A 22758-nucleotide genomic window follows, 5' to 3' on the forward strand; every position below is an offset into this window, starting at 1 on the left:
CAATTAAAAAACCAGCAAAATGGACTTCAGAAATAGATACCTCTCCACACAAACCACATAGTGATGCCATGACTATTTAAAGAAAGAGACAATTGAGAGGATTAAGTAAGAGAATGTTCATGTCTCACCTCGGATACATGCACCATCCTTTTGATTGGTGTTTGTAATGAAGGTAAGGTCCTTTGTCACAAGACCATCTCACTTTCTCAAATCAAAATGCTCACCGTCCCCTGTACTGGAGCAGCCTTCTGGCTGCTAAGACCATGGCCCTGCGGACAGTGATGCTAGCTCAATCAGGCCATACCCAGGGCTGCTTGTTCCCACCCTCTGACTGTTTTTTTCCTTTGTGCCTGCACAGCTGTTCGTGCAACTTTGTAGTAAATTACATTTGAGAACTGAATTTTACTTCCAGGTTGTTTTTCAGCTGAATCAGTTTGCTGTCCAGCCACGCAGATAGTTATGCTGGCACAATACGGGAGTGGTGTGCTAGTGGGAAAGAGCAGCTGCTGCAGAGAGGGTGTCCGAGGCCTGAGAAGCTGCAATCAGCAAGAGGGAAAATGGGTAATTTAATCAAGGCCAAATGTTTATTACCCTTCTGGTGCCTGTGAAATCTGAAAACTGTCTGTCAATGTCAGGGCATGTCACTGTCTCTCTAATTGGTGGGATTAGCATCAGGTTGTGGTTGCCATCTTCTGTTTATCACTCTCTTTTATTTAGTCTTTGCATTTATTATTTGCATCGCTTGCTGATAAAAGTGAAAGAAACAGCATTCGTAGTGTAATGTAAGTGTCCAGAGGTTTAGATTACTTTTGCAGCATCGCTACTTAACACTTGTGTGAAAAGGCGGCTGACTGTGGCTTCTCCTTTCCAGAAGCAGTGCAAGAGTTGTATATTCCGTCCTTAAAAAAAGTGCCAGGGTTATGGAGTGCACCTCAGCAACCAAACACAAGCTTCCGGGCATAGGAAATAAGAAAAGTCAGATTGTTTTTGCAGGGGATGTTGGGGTGTGGGAGATAGCAGGAACAAAGAATGTTTTCTTAAATCAAGAAGTTGTTGTAGGAGTGGTGTCATTGGTTGGGTTTTAAGTTTCTTGTCCATAGGTGTCAACAAATCAGGGGAACAGGATCAAAAAATAAACCTTACAAAATGAGTGCCTTTCAACACTTAGTGCGTGAGATGTACCGCAAGCTCTAAACAGGGTAAAGCGGTTGCCTTGAAAACTGGATGGCAAGATGACTATTGCATAGAACAGAGAAGATCTGGAGTTGAAGAAGTTACCTGCTTTTGAGACGAGATATTTGGGGGAAAGCTGTTATCCCAGAAGAGATTTTTTTCTGATTTTCCCTCAATCCTGGGATGTGGTCCTGTTATCTCTGGAGGAGAATTTCCTGGGGAAGCTGGGGGTTTTTTGGGGGGGGAAGCTCTTAACTCTGGACAATGCATAGTAAAATTTACCCTAGCCAGCATTTTTAAGTTTCTGTCCACTGTAACTTCACATCCTGTTCTCCAAGGAATGTGAGTAGCTAAGATCTTTATTATGTGATCTGAATTTGTTTATTCTATAATGACAATAGTTAACTACTTGAGAGAAATAAGACCCAGATAATGAGTAGAGAACACTGAGGAAATGGGTGATCTGCTTAGTCATGCAGACTCTCTAAGAAAATTTTTTTTTCTGACTCTCCCTTAAAAAAAAAATTTAGAGGTGCCTTTTTCTTCCTCCTGTACTTACCATAGCACTCATGAAAAACAAGAAAGGAGATCTCATATTTCAACTAAATCAATACTTCTGGTCAGTGAAATGCTTATTTTAACAGAATGAGATACAGAGTTGTTAGCCTCTGCTGCTAGTGTGGAACCTTTTTGTGAATATATGTATACTTTTATGGTGATGAGAAGGTGCATCCTCTAGAGAGTCTTTAACTTTTATCATTTGCCTCCTTCATTCTTAACAGAGAGAGAACTATGAATGAAATTGAGTGAGATTTTACAGCATTCCCAGTAAATATGCTCTGGAAGTGCCATGTAACTAGTTTTCTCTGTTAAAGAATGCTATTAATTGTACCCAAGAACTCCCATCAAAAGAAGACTTATAGTTACTATTCAAATTTCTGAGTTCAGCCCAAATCAATAATGATCAAGAATTCCTACAATTAGACAAATGGGTAGTTTCAGTAAAATGACTTGGCAACCTTGATTCAAGACTAATAATTCAATAATCCAACTAATAATTCAAGAGGAGAGCAGGAAAAATAGAGATGGGACAATAAATTCCGTTCTTGTTATATTTTGGGAGATATCAGCAGCTGAGCATAGGGATGTCGACTTCTTACAACATATGGTCCCCTTCGCTTGGGATGGTAACATGTCAACAGGACGCTAGAACTGGCTTGCCTGCAGTTCCTTCCGTACTTGCTCGCTGGCTACGGTTGCCAGTCAAGCAGCATTTGCAAACACTAAATGAGCTTTGATAGAAAAAGTGGTCACTTGGGGAAAGCAGTTGACTGAAACTTGCACTTAACTTTGAGAGAAAGAATACCCAAAAGGTTATGTTTTTTTGAAGATCACAGCTGAATGCTCTTTATCATTCTGCTTCTGAATCTTGGAAACATAACATTTGGATTCTGCATGGGTATGAATATATATACAGTATTGTCTCTTCAGTAAGAACAAGTACTACAAAAGACATTCCTAGCATTTATGAAAGTTAAGTGAATTTATACCTTTGGGAGACACTGACATTTTTGCTCTAAAAGAGTCGTGTCTAGTAGCCAGCAGCTACTTCTGTAGATGACTGTGGTGGTGCTTATTCACCATACAGTGTTTTTTAATAATTTGCTAATATGTCCCTTTTCAGTTGCACCTTCCTGTCTTAGCATTGGATATGCTTGTGCCCGTTCGTAATGGTAGTTAATGTCCTGTTTAACATACGTTGGGACTGGACAGTTGGGTATGTTTACCAAAAGGGTATGGTCACCCGCAGGGTATATTATCTTTCTGTTAATATTTGCGTATCTCCTTAGCCAAACTTGCATTGTGCTGCTTTTAAAGCTCTTTTGAAAGTAAGCTCAAGTATGTAGAGTCATAAACTCACAATTTTATAAGCTAAAAATGTAATATGTATATCATGAGACTCATAGCTCAGTTTCTTTTGTAAAATAATACTTATTATCTCTAACTGGGGTGGTTTTTGTGAGTGTATGCAAATGATCCACTGAACAGTGTATTGGACTGTTTCTACTGTATGGTGAGAGGCAGTAAGCTGCATTCTTTTCCCTTGCAGGCCTGTCCAAACCATTGGGAGGTTTTGAGCCAGCAAAACGCAACCAAAGTGGCGCTTCCATTACTAAGGACAAAACCACGGGAGGCTATTTCATCCAGTTGCTTTCCATGTGAGCTGCCTATAGTGTCAATCTTAAGTGTTATGAAAACAAATGTATTTGTGCAGGATACATAAGGATCGGTGTGAGTGTTTTATTTTGACCTGTTTAGTCGGAAGGGCAAAGGTCAACAGGTTTGGTGATGTTGTTCTCAAAACCAGCAGAAAAGTGACCTTTGTAAGTGGCACTTAATGTGTTTTTCCAGCACTGTGCAAGTAGAATGCGCTGTTGGAGGGAATGACTCTGAAAGAAACCCATGTTTCTGACAGTTTTTAATCCTTTAATGGATTTTTAATCTACAGTGGAATCCAATAAAAATTAGTTTAATGTCTGATTGCTTGACAGACTGGAACAACTTGGGTCTAACATATGCTAATTGTCATCTTCATATCATACGAGTTCAAAACTGTTTATTTCCATTTCCTCCTACTTCAGGATTTTTTGGTTTTCTTCTTTCTTTTTTCGCTTGTGTTCAAGTTTCTTTGGTAAACTGTAGGTGGCATAAGTAATGCTTTCTCGTCGCTAGTGTAATTATTGCTGGAGGCAGGGTAGGGAATAAAGAGGAGCAAAACCATGTTGAATTCTTCCTTTTTCTAAAAACTCTATAAACCAGAACCTCAGGTTTTAAGTCCAGTTCAGAAGAGGAAGAAAGATGAGGCATCGAAAACAAACTCCCAGACCTCTGCAACTCTTTGTAGTGAAATGTAGACATGACCAAAGGAAGAGTTAAGTTGTGTTTACTTTGTGATCTGTTGATGACAGCGTGCAATGTGACTGGTGTCTGTCTCATAGGGGATGGTGGGTTGCCCTGGACTGCTGCTGATGGGAAAGCTTGTTTCCTGAGCAGAGACACAGTCAAAGGCGGTGAATCATTCCCCTGTAATGAAATGTGCTTCTCTGGGAGGCAAAGAAAGAAGAGTGTGTGGACGGGGCAATACTGAGAAAACAGGATAGATCAACAAGGCCTTTCAGCATTGGGAAAACATGCAATTTTCCTCATTCTGAAAGATGAAAACATTGTTTGTGAGCTATATCAGTCTGTTTCTGTGGGATACTCTTCAAGGAGGTAAGCCATAGTGTTAGCATATCTCAATGACTAAAGCCATAGCTTGTCTTCGTAGAGTGACAGTGACTGATCGTTACTTGAGAGGGGATTAGCTCTTTGCCTTTTCGCTCCTCTCTGTTCCACTGCTTCTGTTTATGTAATTTATTCTTGATTTATTACATAACTTCTTCTCTGTCACCTATGTGTAACAAGAGCTTAAACTCCTAGAGGGATCTTTCAGTTATCTGGATCTTCCTTGCTTGTGGGAACTGGCTCACGTCTTGACATAGTTTTGGTACTCACAAAGAGAAGGCTTGGCATACCTCTCCCATGAGCTGACTTTTAAAATCTATCTTTTGGAATTTGAGAATGGTTGTCATTAATGCAGGGTAGGCACATTTGCCCCAAATTAATCTATGTAAAATGTATTGAATATAATTTGGAATTCCGACATGCTATGCCCTACTGTTGAGTCTTCCCCATCATTTGAAATCTTTTCTCAGGATTTTACTCCTCTCACAGGTACTGGTTGTTTTTCTATAGCTATAGCACCATGGGCAAAACCTGTAAAAAGCACACTTGAAAGTGGCTTTTATGTTGAAATGCTGTTTGCTTTGAAAGCAGAAACAGTGATCAGGGAAGGAAAGTTTCCTTTTCTCAACGTTTTCTTTAGCAGGAAATGCAAGTGCCATTTATACAGAAGTTGCCAGACATAAATGGAGATTCTGTGAAGTAAGAGACAAAATTTTTGTTCATTTGTGATGGTGTTAATCCAAATGAATATCAGTAATTACTGGAAGCAAAACCGATCACATGCTGCTTACCTCAGATAGGCTGAACTTTTATGCAATACAAAACAAAATGCTCTTCTAGATAGGGTGGTTCACTGGTGAGGACATCTCAAGTATTTCAAAGGAAAGACTTGATTTATGGGAAGCCAATTTCTGCTTTAATATGATTAAATAAAATTGCTTTTAAAAGCAATGCAACATTGTTTAGGCAAATAATTATATACGTCCATATATACAAACACAAAAATAGTTTGCCCATTTCTGCTGGCTCTGTCCAGAGGTAAAGAGCTTGTCAGTGCCTCACAAAGTCTGTGTGGAAGTGAGCGCTGACATCTTATGAAGAGCATTCAATTTTTTTCTTTAAAGGTTACAAAACGTTGACACTGTCGGCAGTAGGGTGTACCCGCATCCCTTCTGAAACGCAGGAGAGAAAGGACCCTGTGGCAGGAGGTTCCCACAGCAGTTGATGGATGACGCCGATGTGTGCCGCTGCCACCAGTCCAGGTTGTGTAACGATCTGCAGATGCTGCCATTGACTGGCGCTAGCTCTTTTTGTTCAGGATCGCAGTGGGAGCCAGGCCTTATGTAACGTTCATTGTCACATTCTCCATTCCAGCACTGTCATGTCAGCAGAGGGGAAGGATTAACTCTCCCTTTTCTTTCTTTATGGGTTGGTTTTAGGTTGGTTTTTTTTTTTGCTTTCTCCCACTCCTTCTTGCAGCAGCTTTGTTGTTTTTTTTGTCAGGGAACAACCAGTTTCAGGCTGTTTTTAGTATTGTGGTGCCTTTTAGGAAGAAGATTGTTAATCTAGAGAGAATAAAAGAGCAGGTCCTGCAACTCTGCCAAAACTGATATATGGAAGTGTTTTTTAAAGCACTCTGTTATTTTTTCCTCTCAATTCCTACTTCCCACAAATCACAGTGGGCTCCTTAATACTCGCATCAAATGTGGGCGAAGACTAGATGCGTTGTGCCTATGTTTACATGGGGTGGGGTAAAGCACACTTTGCCTTCCTCAGAAGGGTGGTCCAGGGCAAGCAGATGCTCTCCGATTTATGATTTTACAGGCTGCTTCTTTTCCCTTTCTTCAGTTTAATATTCCTGCAGTAAACACATTACTTAGAGAGGGGATCAATGCCACTTAGTTTTGTTGTGATTTGAACAACAGGAAATGAAGGAGGAGAATTGTTTTCTTCCTTCCCAGCTAGCAGTGTGTGGCCACCAGTTATCCATGAGTCACAGCTGAAAAACTGTATTGCTCGAGTCGTAACAGTCTCAGACTGCAGAGGAAGAAGGGTTTTAAATCACGAAGTAATCAATTAAGGATGACTTTAAATGCAATTTGTGGGGGTTATCACTGGGGGAAAGAAGTTCTTGTTGATTTTTCAGTAAACACTTAAGTTTGCTTTGTTAAAAACATATAGGGGATCTGCTAGACTAGTATTGGTCAGTAACACTGTTGGCTCTTTTTTGAGAAAATACTTATCCTTTTAAGTGATTCCCTCCCCCCCAGTTTTTTACGTGATAATGTAAAATAGAGACGTTAATATGTTACATAACGTAAATTAGAGAAGTTCTGTTTGTTAGACTCAAACTGTCCAAACCCACTGATCTCAGGTTTATTTCTTAGCAGATATTTAAATTGAACAGAAAAGTATTCATTGTTATTTTGCAATAACATTGCAAGTTATTACTTGCAAACTGTTACAAGATTTTTTTTGTCGTAGAGAGAAGCTTAAGCTCGTGACTTCTTTAGTGATCCATCTGTATGCTTTATAATAATTTTCCAATAGTTACTGAAGGCTACCTATAAGGTACGAAAACTGTGCTAGCAGCGATCTAGTAAAAAGATGAGATTTCTCCTGAGGAGCCAGCAGTTACCTTCGTATGTATCCAGTTTGAGGAGTTTGTGTGTGAGCTGAGTGCGTAAGAGGAATCTTACGGCCCCAACCAACCAACCACTTAGCTGTTTTGCTGCCAAACAAAAAAGAAAAAAGTTAAAGGAAATTATTATTACCATAAAACATGTGAAGAGCGTTATGCAGCACTGACTTTTTTAAATACCTGGTTTTATTAAACTGTCTGTGCAAATCCTCTTGTGATTTGCCAGCATGCTTGATCCTGTTTCTGTGGCCAGGCACCATAATGACCAATGTGAAGTCTTGGTTACAAAACAGGCTTTAAGGGACAAATCTTGATGAGTCCCAGATATTGCACTTGGCTGGAGGTTGAGGAGGTGATGGAATCCTCTTTACTATTCAGCACCGTAGTAGCATTAGTGTTAAACCTGCCCTTTCTGAAGGGATTTGTATGGGATGGGTGTGTACTCAGGAATGAGCATGTCCTGTGCCTAAATCATTTGTGTCATAGCAGCAAAGAGCTTCTGTAAAGCCACTTTGGCTTCTGTGGCTTCCTGGAGGTACAGGGGAATCCTGCTCCTCCTTGCTCAGGTGGGGAAGGACTCCAGTCTGCCCTGTTCTGCATCCTTCCTTTTTACTTGTTTGTATTTGTAATAGTTAATTAAATAATAGTTTAGTTTTTATAGTGCTGCTGAGTCCTCTGATGAAAGTGATGATGATGTACAGAAATGGGCAAAGTCACCAGATCCCATGATTGTTTGCTGTTTCATGTGATAGTTTGGCTCATGGCATGCGTGACCCTGTGGTGAAAAACTGTCACTTCGAAGGGAAAAAGTGTGTTTTCACATTTCTCTCTCAACTTCATACGTAAGAAGAAATGGTGATTCTAAACCTTTGCAGAGTGAAAGAAAAACATGAGGACAACAGAAATGTGTCCAAATTTGCAAGCCCTTGAAGTTTCCTCATCCAGAACTGGGCCTCCTTTCTGTGCAGGCTGAGGAGGAGGCAGCCATCGCCACATGGCATTTACTTACTATCTGAAATGTTCTACCTTAAAAAAGCAAAGCCCAAAAAACTTCAGAACTATTTTTGTCTTTGTTGAAAGACAGGACATAATACATGAGAGATGCTGTCTTGGATGTTAATTTGATGTGCAGTTGATTGCAGGGTTTAACTTCCTGGGTAGGATAAACATGACAGTTCTTTTCTCCTCCCTGAGTAAGCAAGAGGAATTTTTCGAAGTGTTTTCACCTAATACCCCACCTCGTTTTCTCAGCGGCCTCACCATGTATTGAACTGGGCACTGTACTGTATGGACTTCTGGCTTTCTGTTGTAAACTGTGGTGCAGCAGGTTTGGTTTGTATTTCTTGGTGCTGGTAACCCTCTTTATGGAGTGCTGCTCGGGGCGCAGCTTCCCTTTTTGCGGCAGGGCAGGAGGCTCGCTGGTTGATCTAATGTGAGACAGCCGGAAAGTCCAGACAAACGGTAACTTTGATTAGTTGAAGGTAATCTGTTTATCTCTTGCAGAGCGTCCTTCCTACAGCGATTAAATGTTGAGCACAGTGCGCCTTTGTGTGCAAAGGCAAGAGATGGGGCAGGTTGGAGTAACTCAGCCATAAAACAGTAGCGACAGCTACAATCTGGCCCTGTTGTGTAATTCCCCTTGGTGGAAGGCTCCGAACTGGGTCAGATCGGTGTGAGAAACGAGAGCAGTCTCACGGCTGTGTAATGCCTACCTGCCTGTCGTGCCGTGTCCCTGCTGCGTGCTCCCGGTGCCACCAGGGAGGGTGGGAGCCCTCCCAAGACCCGGGGCTTATGCAATGGAGAACAGGCTGCGGAGCTGCCAGAGCCGAGGAGGAGGATGGGAGGGAGGAAGACAGCAGCATGACAATAGGCACAGAGGAGTTAACCATCTTTGTTTCACTCAGCTTCTGCAAGATTTAATTAAGTCTTTTTGAAAGCTTCTGTTTAACTCTCCTGCATATGGCTGGGGCTGCTGAACGGGTGTCAAGAGTTAGCTTATAAAGAACATGTACTTACTGATAAAAAAAAATAAAGCTTAGATTAGAGCCCTTTTCTACTCCAGTCTGAGAGATAGCTGCTCTCCACTGGGTTTGATTTTATTTATAGAAATACAAGGACCCATATCCTTTCCTTTAAACAATTTTCAGAAAGTGTTTTCTGGTGGGTTTTTTTTTTTTAAGGTTCTGCGACAAACGATGAAACATGAGAGATGACACACAGGAGGATACTGATGGGAGAAACTGTATCATGTGTCATTCTTTGACCTGGAGTGCTTAGTGGCATTACAGCACTTCTGCTTTTCCCATTTGTCAGTGAGAATTCATTCCTACCATGTCAGTAGTGTTTGTATTTTTTTTTTTTGGGGGGGGGGGGGGAGGGGAAAGGGTTGTTGTTTGTTGGTTGGTTTGTTTTTTTGTTTGGTTTGGGGTTTTGTTTTTTGTGGGGTTTTTTTGGTTGGTGCTTATTTTGCTGGGGTAGTAAAACAGGGAAATGTTTTAATATGCTTCTGTTGATATGGTTTCCAGCAGATAGCATGCAAGGTGCTTTATAACACCGTATGGACAACATGGGAATAAATAAATCCCCTTGAAATTCCAGGTGACCAGCGGAGACCCACAAAGGTAACACTACTGACCATCTCCTGCTGAAATGTAAGGAAACACATGCAGCTTTACAGTTACAGGTTTGAGTACAACCTGTAAAGAGTAAAACAATGTTTGTTTTCCTTAGGGCTGAATATCAGCTGGAAGGGAACATTGTTGCTATTTAAAAGTAAAAATAAGCCACTGTTTTGAAATACACATAGACTTTAGCACAGCATTTGTCAGGAAAAACTTCTGATAATAGATTGCTTTGTGTCTGCAGTCCTTGACTGAAGTCACCAGACCTCAGAAAGTAGGCAGTCCCAGACCTTGCAGTGCCCAGGGTCCGCTGTGTTGCAGCAGGCTGACAGCACCGGGGCTCGGTACCTGCCTACCAGCAGACCACAGAAGCTGAATCAATCTCCTTGGCTTGTGTAAAGTGGCACAGTTCCACTTGAGCTAATTTAGATTTTGGCCTTTTCTACCATCAGTTTGGCTAAGCCAACTTATTTTGTGTGACACGTGTAATAGTGTAGGGACTTCAATTGTCTCTGCCTGGTGGTAAAGTGCTCCTGGGACCTAGTGGTGAAAGGCTTCCTATTCCAATACCAATCTCCGCAAAGCCTGTTCTTCCCATGTGTTTATTTGCTTTCAGACACTCTTCAATGTTATTGAGGAGCTGAGAGAGCAAAGCAGGAACTGATGACTTCAGCTGGAATAATTCAGCATACTTGACAGTTAGATTTTCAGCCCTGCTACAGGGGTGTTGAGTTGTGTCTTTAACCTTCAAGTTTCTAGGCTCATCTAGTTACTGCTGAAACACAGCTGAAAATGAAATTTTTCTGTTTCTTGAAGTATTTGTAGATATGTATGTTGCCTTATCTGCTTAGAAATTTCTTTTTTTTTAAGTGGCTGATTAGTTCTCAAACATTTTATAGTTTACACTGGAAATGTGGTGTAAGTAGGGGGCAGTGGAAAATGAGTGACGAGGACATGTTTCCCTCGTCTGTCTTTAAAGATTTCTGGGGAATGTGTGGGTAGTAATTCTTCTGAGGCTTGACTTTTGAACACATCCTTTGCTTTATGTTCCTTGAGATCAAGATGCCTTCTTTATTTTCCTTTCTTGGTTGTGTGTGTTTCTTTTCATCCATCTTACACAGCTCCTTTATGATAATTCTTTGTGTATGGAACAGGAGGACCCAGGAGTACCCATCACTGTCCAGAAGTGACAGTGCATGATCTGAACAGATAAACTTGTGACTTCGTGATTGCCCTGGCTCTCTCTTTAGGCTTTATTATTGTTTTGTACCATGATTTCTGCTGTGATGCGCTGGAGTAGCGTAACAGAGGAGTTAAGCACAGCCAGCTCCCGTTTTTGTCCTTTAGAGAAAGGAAATGCAAATTCTCTCTGATCCGTCCTTCCTTTGTGTTTACTTTTCTTCTTACCCTGCTTTACAAAGGGATGTACAACCTTTAAAAACTGGATCTTTGTTGTCTTCTGTCCGTACCATTATTAAGGTAACTGTCTGTGTTCTGTTGGTTGGAACGGACACTTCAGACAGGCTGTAATGTGCGGCTGGGTGACCTTCACAGCAGGTACAGCTAAGTCAGAAGGGTGGTTTCTGTCTGCGACCCACGGTCTGCATACTGCGATGATGTTTGCAGGGATCAGGGTAACAGGTATCCAGATGGGATTCTGAGACTGATCCTTTTTTCTGTGCTTTGTGTTTGGATGGTAGCATTCTCAAATTGTTCACAGAATTTATTTATTTTTGCATCTTTATATAATTAGACACTAATACTAGGAAACTTTCTGCTGTGTACATGTCAAGGATACCAAGAAAGACGTGGTTTTTTGAGTGATTAGTTAATATATTGGCTCTGATATTGATTCTATAATGCTGGGCCTATATCATGATGATACATTGCTTATGGCATCCATTTTCTACACAGGATTTTGTGCACAGTCTGATATAACTGTTATTTAAAAGACTGATGGCAGATTTGTGTTTTTATATGCAGTAATCCTGCTATGATTTTGAGCCTTGAGGCTCAAAGGTTGGGATTTACTGGGCTCATTATGCACCTCTTTTCTTTTCTTGCAGGGCTGCCTCACGGTAGAACATGAGCAGGTAATGCACAAGGAGCACCACTGGGAATCATGTCAGACGAGTCAATCTCAGGGAGTGATCCGGACCTGGACCCGGACTTGGAGCAGGAGGATATGGAAGAGGAGGAGGAGGAAGATGAGGAGGAGGCGATGGAGGAGGACAATGATGGGGATGACGAGGAGGACTTACTTGATGAGAGTGGTAAGTGAATGGGGTTGTGAATTTCTGCATACATTTGTTGTACAAAACTGGTGTTACTGATTTTGGTGAGTGACACCTTGGTAGATAGCATAAGGGTTAGGATTTGTCCAGCACTTGGTAGGGAGAAGTGCTTATGTGAGTGTTTGGTTTAAATAGGGATTTAAAGTAGGTTAAATTTGGACTCCTGGCCAAAAAAATTTTCCATCATGAAAACAAGCCACAAACATAAATTGTAAGGAGGATAAAATTTTTTAAAATAGCTACAGATTCTGGAGAAGCAATTATATATAGAAGTAAATAAATCAATTTACAATTACTTGTATTATTAAAAGAATCTGGTGAAATTAAATATATTTACATCACTGCCTTGCCCATAGGTAAACAATTTAATGGATGCTATGGGCAATTATTGCTCACTTACAATAATCATCTTTATCAACTGGAAAATGTTCTTTTCTGACAGCATACAGGTTGGGTTTGGTTTTGTTTGTTTGTTTTACAATATGAAAGGTGGCAGTGCTGACTAAGTAAGTTGTCACCTTCTGTCCTCACCTAGTTATAACTACCCCAGTCTCCTCTTCAGTTAGGACCAATGTAGCTGTTTGTGGACCTCTGCTGTGCAGGTTACATTTAAGCAAGATTAGGTAACTGTTCTGGTTCATGGCGTGATCCTAGAAATATGTTTGTTGGTCCAGCAAAATGGCTGGTGTTCTAGGGCACGTAGACAGGAGTGCATGGCTCAAGTGACAATTCCCTGTGCTGTATTTGCCACCAAACTCCTTGTATCGTAAAACTACAGCCCCAGCCTAAGCGGATGCTGTATTTGCTTCCTTTAAAATTGTGATTTTTTTAATCATTTCAATGGGTGTGCAGATTTTTGAATGCACCTATTTAAACCTACTGAGAATAGTCTTCCTTTGCTTAGCGTAGAATGTGTTAAAGACAGATACTTCTCTCTTCTTCTAGTTACTGAAGTATTTTTGGTTTCAAAGTTGTTGTCCTCAAGTGTTGTGTTGGGGTTTTTTTATAGTCTTTCAGCCACGTGCTACTAGAAGATGCTGTTTTGATTTAAAATGCTTATAAAATGTTTACACAAATGAATTTTATTCCTCTGGTTTTATTCACGTGATGGCTTTTTCTAATGAGAAAGTAGCAGAAATGGAAGTGGAAGTTCCATTCCAAGTGTAGTTCGGGTAAGAAACAAGGGAATTCCCAGGAGATAGAGTTATGGGTCCACAGATTACTTTGTCTCAAAGAGACTGGTGGTGACCTTGTCACTTTGTTCACGGGAACCTGCACCCAGCAGAGCAGTAGGAAGCGTGACGTTGTAGACAAACTTTTATTAACAGAGAGGAGTGGCTGTATGTCATGTCCAAATGGGTCATTCCCCATGGTTGTTTTATCATAGACCTATGTATTTTATCATTTACATCTATATTATTGTGGCTGAATACTCATAATTGTTTGTCAGGATTATTCTTTCCAAAGCAAACAAAATTAATGTAGGTATATCAGAACATGGCTAACGGTTAATGACAGCTGTTTATTTTCATCTTAAAACACTAGAAACATGTTTATGCTTTATATTTCTTTAGTGACTTATTAAAAATAAATTTTAACAAATGTAGGAAATAATGAGGAAGAATAAAAAGACAATTTACATATAACTAACATAAAATGCTTTTATAGTTGTTCATTAGGTACAGGAAAAACTGTCTTACACAATCTGAGCAAAGCTAGATTGCCTCTGAGGTTTCAGATTGTTTCAGCTTTAATTCTGTCTGCCAGAATATCAGGGTGCTTTCTGTGTGCTTAGCTGTATAATTATTGTTTTCTGTGGAGGTGTCCACTCTGCTTTTCCTGATATCTCTTCACAGCTACAAACTGCCTCAGAAATGTCATTTGACATCTATATTACCTTAGATCTAATATAAAACCAGTCTCCTGCTATTTGGCCTATGAAATATAGCTAACTTCAGAATTAAGAGGATCGTTTTATTTTGCCCATCTGATGTTTATAGTCCTGTCTTTTTGTAATGACCCTCGTTCATAAAAATCATCTTAGGAATAGACAGTTACTTTTATTCACAAGAAGGAAGGAAGTGCTCTAATGTTTATACTATGAAGCTTTTTAAAAGCTTAATTTTAATAATTTCTGTTAAAACTTTGTTCTCCCTGCTTCCAGCTGTGCTGTTCTCCTCCCCTCCTGGTATTGTGGTTGTTCTGTAGATGTTCCACTGGGGATCCTGAGGGGATCTTTGCCTTGTGGATGGGCTCTTGCACATTTCTAGTGCTACAAAATTTAGAAGATAATTAATCCTTCACGGTTATTTCCTTGGAAGGGCGACAGGCTGCACATGTTTTCTCCAAACTGAAACTGATTACTTGTTTTAAATAATAGTAATTATAACAATTATAAAACTAACAGTTTTACTGCTTGCTTGCAAAGTAGTGGCTTTGTTGTAGGAATGTAGGTTTTCCATGTTTTGATGGTGACTCAAATTACTTAAGAACTTTCCAGGGTTAATGTAATGTTATCCACATCTGTTGATGGTGGATAGTATAGTCTCAGACTTAGCAGTGACTTGTGTTTTGCATGTTTAATCTGTTTTTGTCTTTTTGATATATGTTGTATGTGGAATTAATACTTGTGGTGGTTTCAGTTTCAGAATTTTCTTGGAGTTCTCTTTACATTCTGGTAATTAAGAGTGCTATCTTCAGTTTTGGTGCAGTTTTTCTCATTTCTGTTCAGTTTTGTTTGCATTTAGTATACGTGGTCCCATAGATGGTCTAGAGTTTACTTTAGTTTGGACTTTTATGGTAGAAACTTTCAGTCTCGATGAAAGCAGTTCTTAAACCTTCTCCCCCTGCCCTCAAGGAAGAAAAAGAGCGCAGAAGGCTAGTTTTCTGAATGCTTCTGAATAAGTGAGAGTTAATAACCACATAGCTTGCATCCTTTGTACATTTCTTTGGTAGTGGTCAGTTAATGAACCTTATCATCATGTGTAGGAGCTCTTATGGCTTTAGTCTTTTTTTCTAGAGCACTTCTTCCAGGATGTACCTACCCTGACAGTTACAACCCCTTCCCAGTGGCTGCCAGACTGCACACCCATCCTAGCAGCACGCTTCAGTCCTAGCTGGAGGCTTTCACTGCTTTTCCAGCCTTGTCATCCCTGCCCACTGCATCTGTTTTCTCATCACTTGTGGGTAGCAGCACTTGTTTTATCATGTTTGATTCTGTGATATCGGTGCGTGACTGCTAAGAACTTTTTTCGTTAACTCCCTAAATCCTTTTCTCTAGAAATGTGATGTACTGATGACTGTAGAGATAAAGGGCTGTTTCAAGTCCTGCACTTTTTCTCTGATCCTGGTAGTTGCTCAGGGCTGTATAGAACTCCATAGGAATAAAAGCTAATTTGAGCAAGGGGAAACAAACCTCCAATATGGGTTTTACAGATCATTTCAAATGCAGGGACTGTTCATACCTCAGAGCTTTCCCGAGGAAAGCTGTTGAATGTTTGAACGAATCCCACTGTAGTGCTCTGTTTTTCCACTTTCTGAATGTCTTTGGATTATTCTGATTGAAGTCTCTGGAATTTGTTATCTCTTACTCATACATATTGCTGTAATTCTGCTATTAATAGTGATGGCAAGTTGCTTGTTTTCTTACCTCTGAGTATATGGGTTAAGTACTTCTTTTAAGTGTAGTTCAGGGGTAAAAGTGTGAATAGCTGCTTGTTTCAGTTCTCTGAAAGATGCCTTAATGCGCACAGGCATTCAGACACTGTTCTCAAAGGCTACTAGTTGTGTTTGCGTTACAGGGTGTGTGGTACAGCAGACAGGGATTGGAATCAGTACTTCTGGGGTATAGCAGCGGACAATTTTCCAGTACCACGGTAGTACTGCAATTCTTAATGTACAGATATACCAGGCAACATCAAATAATAGCATATTAGATGCTACTATTGTGATATGACAATCTCCACGCAATTGCCCTTGTCTTCTGCCCTGTGTTGTCCCCTTTGCCTGTTTTCTCCTTTCCTATCCCCTCTTTTTTTTCCACAGGGCTGGGGGCGTGCTAGCTCCATGGCATCTCTGTTTGACTAGTGGAGAACAGGAGAAGATGGAGGCAGTCTGCGCTGCCTCTTCCCACCTCAGACTCATACTGTTCCTCCTCCTCCCTGTCAAAGTGCTGGAGCAAAACAAAACTGCTTTGTGTGGGGTTTCTGTGGACATACGGACCCTTAAAGAGGAGTGACTGAGGAGCACAGCTGTGTTGGTGGTACAGAATCACAAGTCCCAGGAGAGTGGAGGACACACAAGTGCCTGTGCTCTTTTGCACTGCAGCTTCTTAGTAGGGTGAAGGCACCAGGGCCAAGTCTCAGAACCTCTGAAAGATTGGCACAGGAGGTTAGTGAGGGGAAAGAGACACCCTTTTCCTCACCCTAGCCTCTTAAAACTGTGCTTATCCCTGTCTATGACATTTGATACTATTACAATGGATTCAAACAGTTATCTGTTATTTTTGGAGCATGATCCAGAATGTATTTCAATGGCTGCTTTTTGTTTGAACTTGAGTGTGCCACTTCATACTCACAGTTTTGAGTTTCCCAAGATACCAAGGCAGGAGTACTTGACTTCAGATGACAGCCACTGTCGATTCAGATTTGAAAAGATCTTTGCTTTCCTTGAACTCTTGCTAGAGGAAGACCTGTTTATTTAAAGGGGTACTGCTAGATCAGCTTTGCGTACAATTTTCAGTTGGTGGTTGGGGGAAAAAAATGTTGGCATGAAATTATAGCAAGAATGGATTTTGTTTAATGTGATGTTCCTTTGTGGCACTTTGTGGCTCATCATCATGGTGCATGCAGCAAGGGGTGCAATTACATTGAAAGTGAAATTGATTTGTAGCTGCCTGGAGAATTTCCTTGTCTAACCTGATGGGAAAAATCAGTAGTTAACACCATACTAGAAAGTTCATTAGCACCTGGAGTTATTAAAGCTGAAATTATTTTGCAAAAGTGATTTTAAAGTCATGTGGGTTAATATTTTTTTGAACGATACGTGAATGCATCCTAGAGGTGCAGGGAACTGCTGCTCATTTTGGGAGATCGTGTTATTCATGTGCTTCCCACCCCAAAGTTATTCCATCTTTTCTTCTCCCCAACAAAGTGCTGGAACAAAAAAAACTGGTGTGTGTTTGAGTCCCCAGCTGGATGTGTGGGGTTGGGAATAGGGCAAATTTCTGTCCTTACAGGGGAAGAGAGGAAAGTCTTTGGTATAAATCTGTTCATTTAGCAGGCTCCTCCTGCTCATATACATGAATTTTTGCTTTTCATCTGAACTTATTCGTATAAATTAGGCCATGTTATACTCACCTGTATGAAACTGAGAGGCAGAGGAAGAGTGTGGAGATAGTCTCCTGAATAATACCCTACTAAATGATATCCTATTCTATATCATTTTATATCCAGATTTAGAAGGGCCCATACTGCTGGGGGAAAAAAGAGGGGAGCTGCTGTAAGAAAGTAATTTGCGTGCACTTTTTACTTGAATTGGATGGTCCTGCTTGTATTGGTAAATGGAGATTAGTCCCAGCAACCTGAAATCTTTTTGTCTTCTACTTTTGACCAGACTGCACACTGTTTTCTCTTAGGAAACAATGTTTTTAAGTTGTCCTCCCTATCTACTAGAAAATGAAATGCATTCCTTAAGAGGAGGAGGAGCAAATACATACTTATTCCCTTAATCTTTCAACTCCTTTTAGAAAGCAGCTTTTCACAGCTGTGTCTTCGGGTGGTATTGAGGTAGATGGGCATCCCAAGGTCAAGGCAGCCTCAGAGACTATAGCTGCTCTTTGAGGAACCCTTTAATGGGATGCTTCCATCTGCTGCAGTACATGGGCACAGTGGACTTGATTGCTTCTCGCTTTCTGTGTCAGACTGGTGATACATGTGCTTTGATCTCTTGTCCTTGTTTAGCCGGAGGCTGGTGGCAGGGGTTAAGGAAAGGTGCAGGCCTGTCAGAATAAGCATGGAGTGGAGAGGAGGCTCTTTTTGTTGATTGAAAGTGGATGAGTCGAAGAAAAAGGTGTGGAAAAAAACAAAAGACAGGACTTCCCTAAATCTAGAAAAGCACTGAAGACGATCATGAGGGTTCCTTTAATTTTAAGCTCCACTGTATTCTGTGTGTCCGTATGCCAGTGGTGGGGTGCCAGTAAGTAATAATCCTATAATTTAATCTGCAAGTTACTGTTTGCAGAGTGCAAGGTGGATTTCTTGGGGGGAAGGGAGGAATGGTGATTGACACCTTTCCATTTTTTCCTTCTTGATGGACTTTCCTATCTTGAGTCTTTTATTTTGGTTACTTGTGGCTGGATGCAGCTCCTCCCTCTAGAGTCCACCAGTACTATTTCTAAGGAAGCTAGAAGGGCATATCCTGGGGAAGCAAACCTCTTCTCAAGAGTACGTTTGTCGCCGCCATAATGGCCCTGATCTTTGTAAGCCTGGGAAGCCAAACTTGAACTTCCATGTACCACTGTGCACTTTGCTGTTCTTAAACAACCAGGTAGATTTTAACGCTTGTAGTGACTTTTTGTAGACTGTCTTCCAAGCCAATAATTGCATGCAAAGAGGATGGCATATATGGTATCATAGAGGTACAAAAGTAATCGCTACATCTGAAAGAATTTACTTGTGAATTAATATCCTGCATATTGGCATGTGTTTAAACTTTATCGAATTGTTATGGGAAACTGCATTACCTTAGAAAATGATCCTTATGGATCAGAGCATTTAAATACGCTTTATCATACAAGTGCAGACTGTGGGGCTCAACCTCAAGTCAGCTGGTTGTGGATAACTCAGTCAGCAAACATGTGTCTAACTTACAGATATTGGATGCATTTCTCAGGTGACTTGCTGTAACTAAGAAGTTGAGGGGTTTTCATTGTTTTCTCAGTTCCTGAAAGGGATAAGAGCATCTCCGAAGCTGCTTTGTGTCTGTTAAGCATACACTCACTGCCTCCACAAATCTTACGTTCGAGACTTGTGTTGGTTTCCTAAGACCCAGAAAGTTAGGAGCTGTCTGCCTTCTATGTTTCCACAATCCAGCTGAATAAAATACAAAAGATATAGTTAGTATCAAAGGTGAAAAGAGATTGGATACTAGCATTTGCAGTTTTAGCAATGCTGGTTACTGGGTAATACAGAAAAGTTACACTGAAATTGCAGGGAAGAAGGTTTGCCTGTCATTTAGGCAAAAGCCCCACTGATTTCTCTGGGAACTTTGCTTCGTTACAGAAGGCCGCATGTTTTACCCGTTATTTTTATTCTGGTTGTTTCTCTGTAGTGCAGTCTGTCTTTCAGAACAAATGGTGTTTCTGTGTGCAGTCTGAGGGGTTTGGACCTGCCCAGCTAGCAAGTGTCTGCGTACTCAGCACGTTGTATGGGAGCTGCTAATGCTCGTGCAGACCCTGTGGCAGGCACCCAGCTCCCTTGAAGTGGCTTTACTGGACTCACTAAATGGTGACATTAAAAAAAAAAATCCTCTTGGGTGCTTTGCTGGGAACAGCCAGTACTGTACACTTTGTTAGCTCCCTTTCAGCCGAACCCGAAGCTGCAGATTGCCTTGCTGGGCGTTTTGTTTGTGTTCGGGCAGTTTCAGTTGTTGGAGGGTGATAGAGGCAGGTGGAAGTCCCTTGTCTACAGGCTGTTTGCCCATAAATCTGGGAGGAATAGAGGAAGGTAACAGGAATGGAGAGGAGCGTGGGAGGAGTGGTGCCTGGGGTTTGTGGGGGTTTTATTGACTGATTCCAGCATTTTAACTAACCCTGTGAACTAGCTTATTCTCAGCGGGGTGAGATGTGGCTTGACGGCTGCTGTGGGAAGGAAGGATGAGATCCTGAGGAGTGCTGTCCCCCCAGCCCCCTTCGCAGGGAATTACAGACTGACGATGTTGCAGGTCAGTCGCTGAGCCTTTCGCCGTCTGCCTGCTCTGTCCGAAAGTGCGGACTCTTTCCTGGTCTCCTCTGCTTGTCCTAAGCAGGGGGAAGCTCCAAGTGGAAACGTTCATGACTCCTCTGCCCCCCTCCCAGGCCCTCTGACAGCAGCTTCCTTTTTGAGAGGGTGGCACAAAGTCTGGCATAGTCTAAGTGTTATATAACCTGGAGTAATGACTTGCTTTACTTCTTTAAAAGGAGGTGATGACGCCAGAGCTCTGCTTCCTTCAGACCTGCCGATTGGGCGCAGGGACTGGTTGATCTCATGAAATGATGTGGTATTATAACTGGCTATGGTTTTTTTCCTCTTTTCTTCCTCCTTCCCTTTGATCTATTGCGTGTGATGGAATACAAAATAGAAATTCTTCCATGCAGTTCAAGAACAGCCCACGTCCATGGCTCTGCATTTTCTATATATATGTATATGGATTTTTTCAAATGTCTTTTTACCTGTAGCTACATGCTCTCTTTTCTTAAAGCTGCCACAAACATGAGAGTAGCGTGAATGCACGGGGAGCAGGGTCAATGAGCGAGCAGTTATTAGCTGAACAAAGAATTGCTCCAAGTCTTCCATGGAGAGGAGAAGTATCTTGTTTCTTCCTGCAGGATATGGGGGTTGTGCTTTATTGGCCAAAAACTTGCTTTTCTCTTTTCACAAAGCAGCCAGAGAATCTCTAACGAAGCACAGTCACACTTACTTCTCTGCCACGTTTGGTACCTTTTTCCCCATGTACATTTTCAATAGTCAGCTTTGTACTGCATCTAGTCATTGCTAATAGATACCATACTCCATCCTCTGCAACTTCTGAAACCACGATGAAATCACAAGGAAACTAATTAGCAAATTTGTAGTTTGGTATTTTCCCTCTTGAACAGGTAAGGAGTGGCAAAGTGACTTTGCCAAGGTTGCCTGATGAGTGTGATGAAGCCAAAGTGAAAATCCTCTGCTTTACATTTTAGGCAGCGCCCCTTTTATTTTCAAATATACTAGGTGAAACACTTCTCTGTTTTGCATTTGAGTTTTAACTATGCAAGGGGTCCTTATTTTCATTTTTCCTTAATTTATCTGGTATTGTGCTGTTTTTAATGACTGGTTAAATAAAATGTGCATGTAGCTGTATGTTGTACAAGTGTAATATTTTTAGCCAAGAAGCAGCAGCAAGTTTGGAAGGAGGGGAACTGCTTTAATTAAATTAGAAGTATTCTTCAGATTTTAAAACACAATATAACATCACAGTTATTTGCTTTATTTGTCGTTTTAATTTCCTGCTTAGGCTTTATAGAAAACTGCAACACTGCAGAAGTGTCTGGCTCATTGTTTGGATCAAAGTTTTTAGGTGCAATACCCGTTTTTTATTTTAATAACAGTAGTTTGTACTACAGATGTTGAAAATGGCCTGTTTACATTTTCTTCAACATGCAGTTCACTGACTCGATCTCAAAAAAATTCTAAGTAGGAGTCAGAAGACATTATTTTCACTTGCAAATATGCAAATAGGAATGAGACAGGAGAAAGCTACAAGATAAAATCTTTTTGGGCTAGGTGAACAGAAACTTCTCGTTTAAATCTCTGTCAAAACAAATTTTGCAATTAAAACATCTGTAGGTAATCTTCATCTACATAAAATATTTAAATACTTGAACTATTGGAAGCAATTTTAAAATGGCACTTTTGTGTACTCTTAGCTTGTGGTTTATGTCAAATTTGCACTTAGATGAAAACTGGAATGAAATTAAAGTTGTACAAAATTACTCTTCTATGTTGCACAAATACATTGTGTCATCCTCCGCAGCAGAAATGTAGCAAGTTATAGGAAGAGATGAGAATCAGTTTCTTGAATATAACTGGGATTGTAACTTAATGGATTTAGCTTTGATTAAGGTGATGATAAATATCTATGATATAAAGCCTTCGACTTAAAATCATTACATCTTGTCTAATAACAGCTTGTTTTCTTCAATACATTTAAACAACCTTTGAAAGCCTGGGAATGAAGTCTGAAGCAGTATATGTTTTGCCACGGTGACAGTCTGAAAAGCATTTGCAGAAGGCACTGCATTTCATCCCTACCTGTATTTTGTGTGATTAGATTTTTGTTACATTATGTACAACTTCCCCCCCCCCCCCCCCCCCCCCCCCCCCCCGTTATGATTTAGATGAGTGTGGGAAAGAAAATAAACCAAGATTTATATAAATACAAATAAAATGAGAAGAAACAGATTGGTCAAATTTTATGCCTTACGGTTCAGTCCAAAACTCACTGAAGTCAATGGAAAGACTCCTGGTTTTCCATGGTTGGTTTAGATCTTACTCAGAAAGAGTTTTTGTTTACAGTGCAGTGTTTGTTTAAAAAGCAAATGATTCTCAAAGCTCAGCAATACTCAGTTGCCAACAAATAGTGTTGTGGAGTTCGAGTTTGATTCCGTCTGAACGGTTTTAGGTTGATAAACACCGTCTTATACCATAACGAATTCAAACCTGATATTCTTGTGTGTTTTCCATGTTACTAAAACTACATGGAAAACAGGACGGGGAAAGTGGCCTTAATGATATTTGTATGTGCTACTAGCAGCTGATAATCAAGAGTGAAATTTGGCTGTCAAGCCTAGTTTGTGTTTAATAACTTAAAAATAATTTGGATTTGTAGGCAGCTTCTCTACTTGTTGGAGATCAGTGGGGTGTGCAGAACCAGCTGGTGGATGTGGAGCACGCCTGTGAGAAAGCTGTAGGATGGGGAAGGGACTGCACAGGCAACGTGGAGCAGT

The 22758-nt window shown here is 40.7% G+C and overlaps 1 protein-coding gene across 1 annotated transcript in view; it reads left to right on the plus strand.

Annotated features, from left to right (window-relative positions):
• The first annotated feature begins 3294 nt into the window (after nucleotides 1-3294).
• The window catches only part of RAD54L2 (RAD54 like 2), a 53781-nt gene continuing 34317 nt past the window's right edge, over nucleotides 3295-22758 (plus strand). The window contains exons 1-2 of the mRNA XM_050904499.1: nucleotides 3295-3392; nucleotides 11787-11990. Coding sequence (XP_050760456.1) covers nucleotides 11843-11990 — 148 coding nt within the window. The 5' untranslated portion in view covers nucleotides 3295-3392; nucleotides 11787-11842. The remainder of the gene's footprint in view (nucleotides 3393-11786; nucleotides 11991-22758) is intronic.

Source organism: Gymnogyps californianus, chromosome 13 (assembly GCF_018139145.2).
Source record: "Gymnogyps californianus isolate 813 chromosome 13, ASM1813914v2, whole genome shotgun sequence".
NCBI classification, from domain to species: Eukaryota; Metazoa; Chordata; class Aves; order Accipitriformes; family Cathartidae; genus Gymnogyps; species Gymnogyps californianus.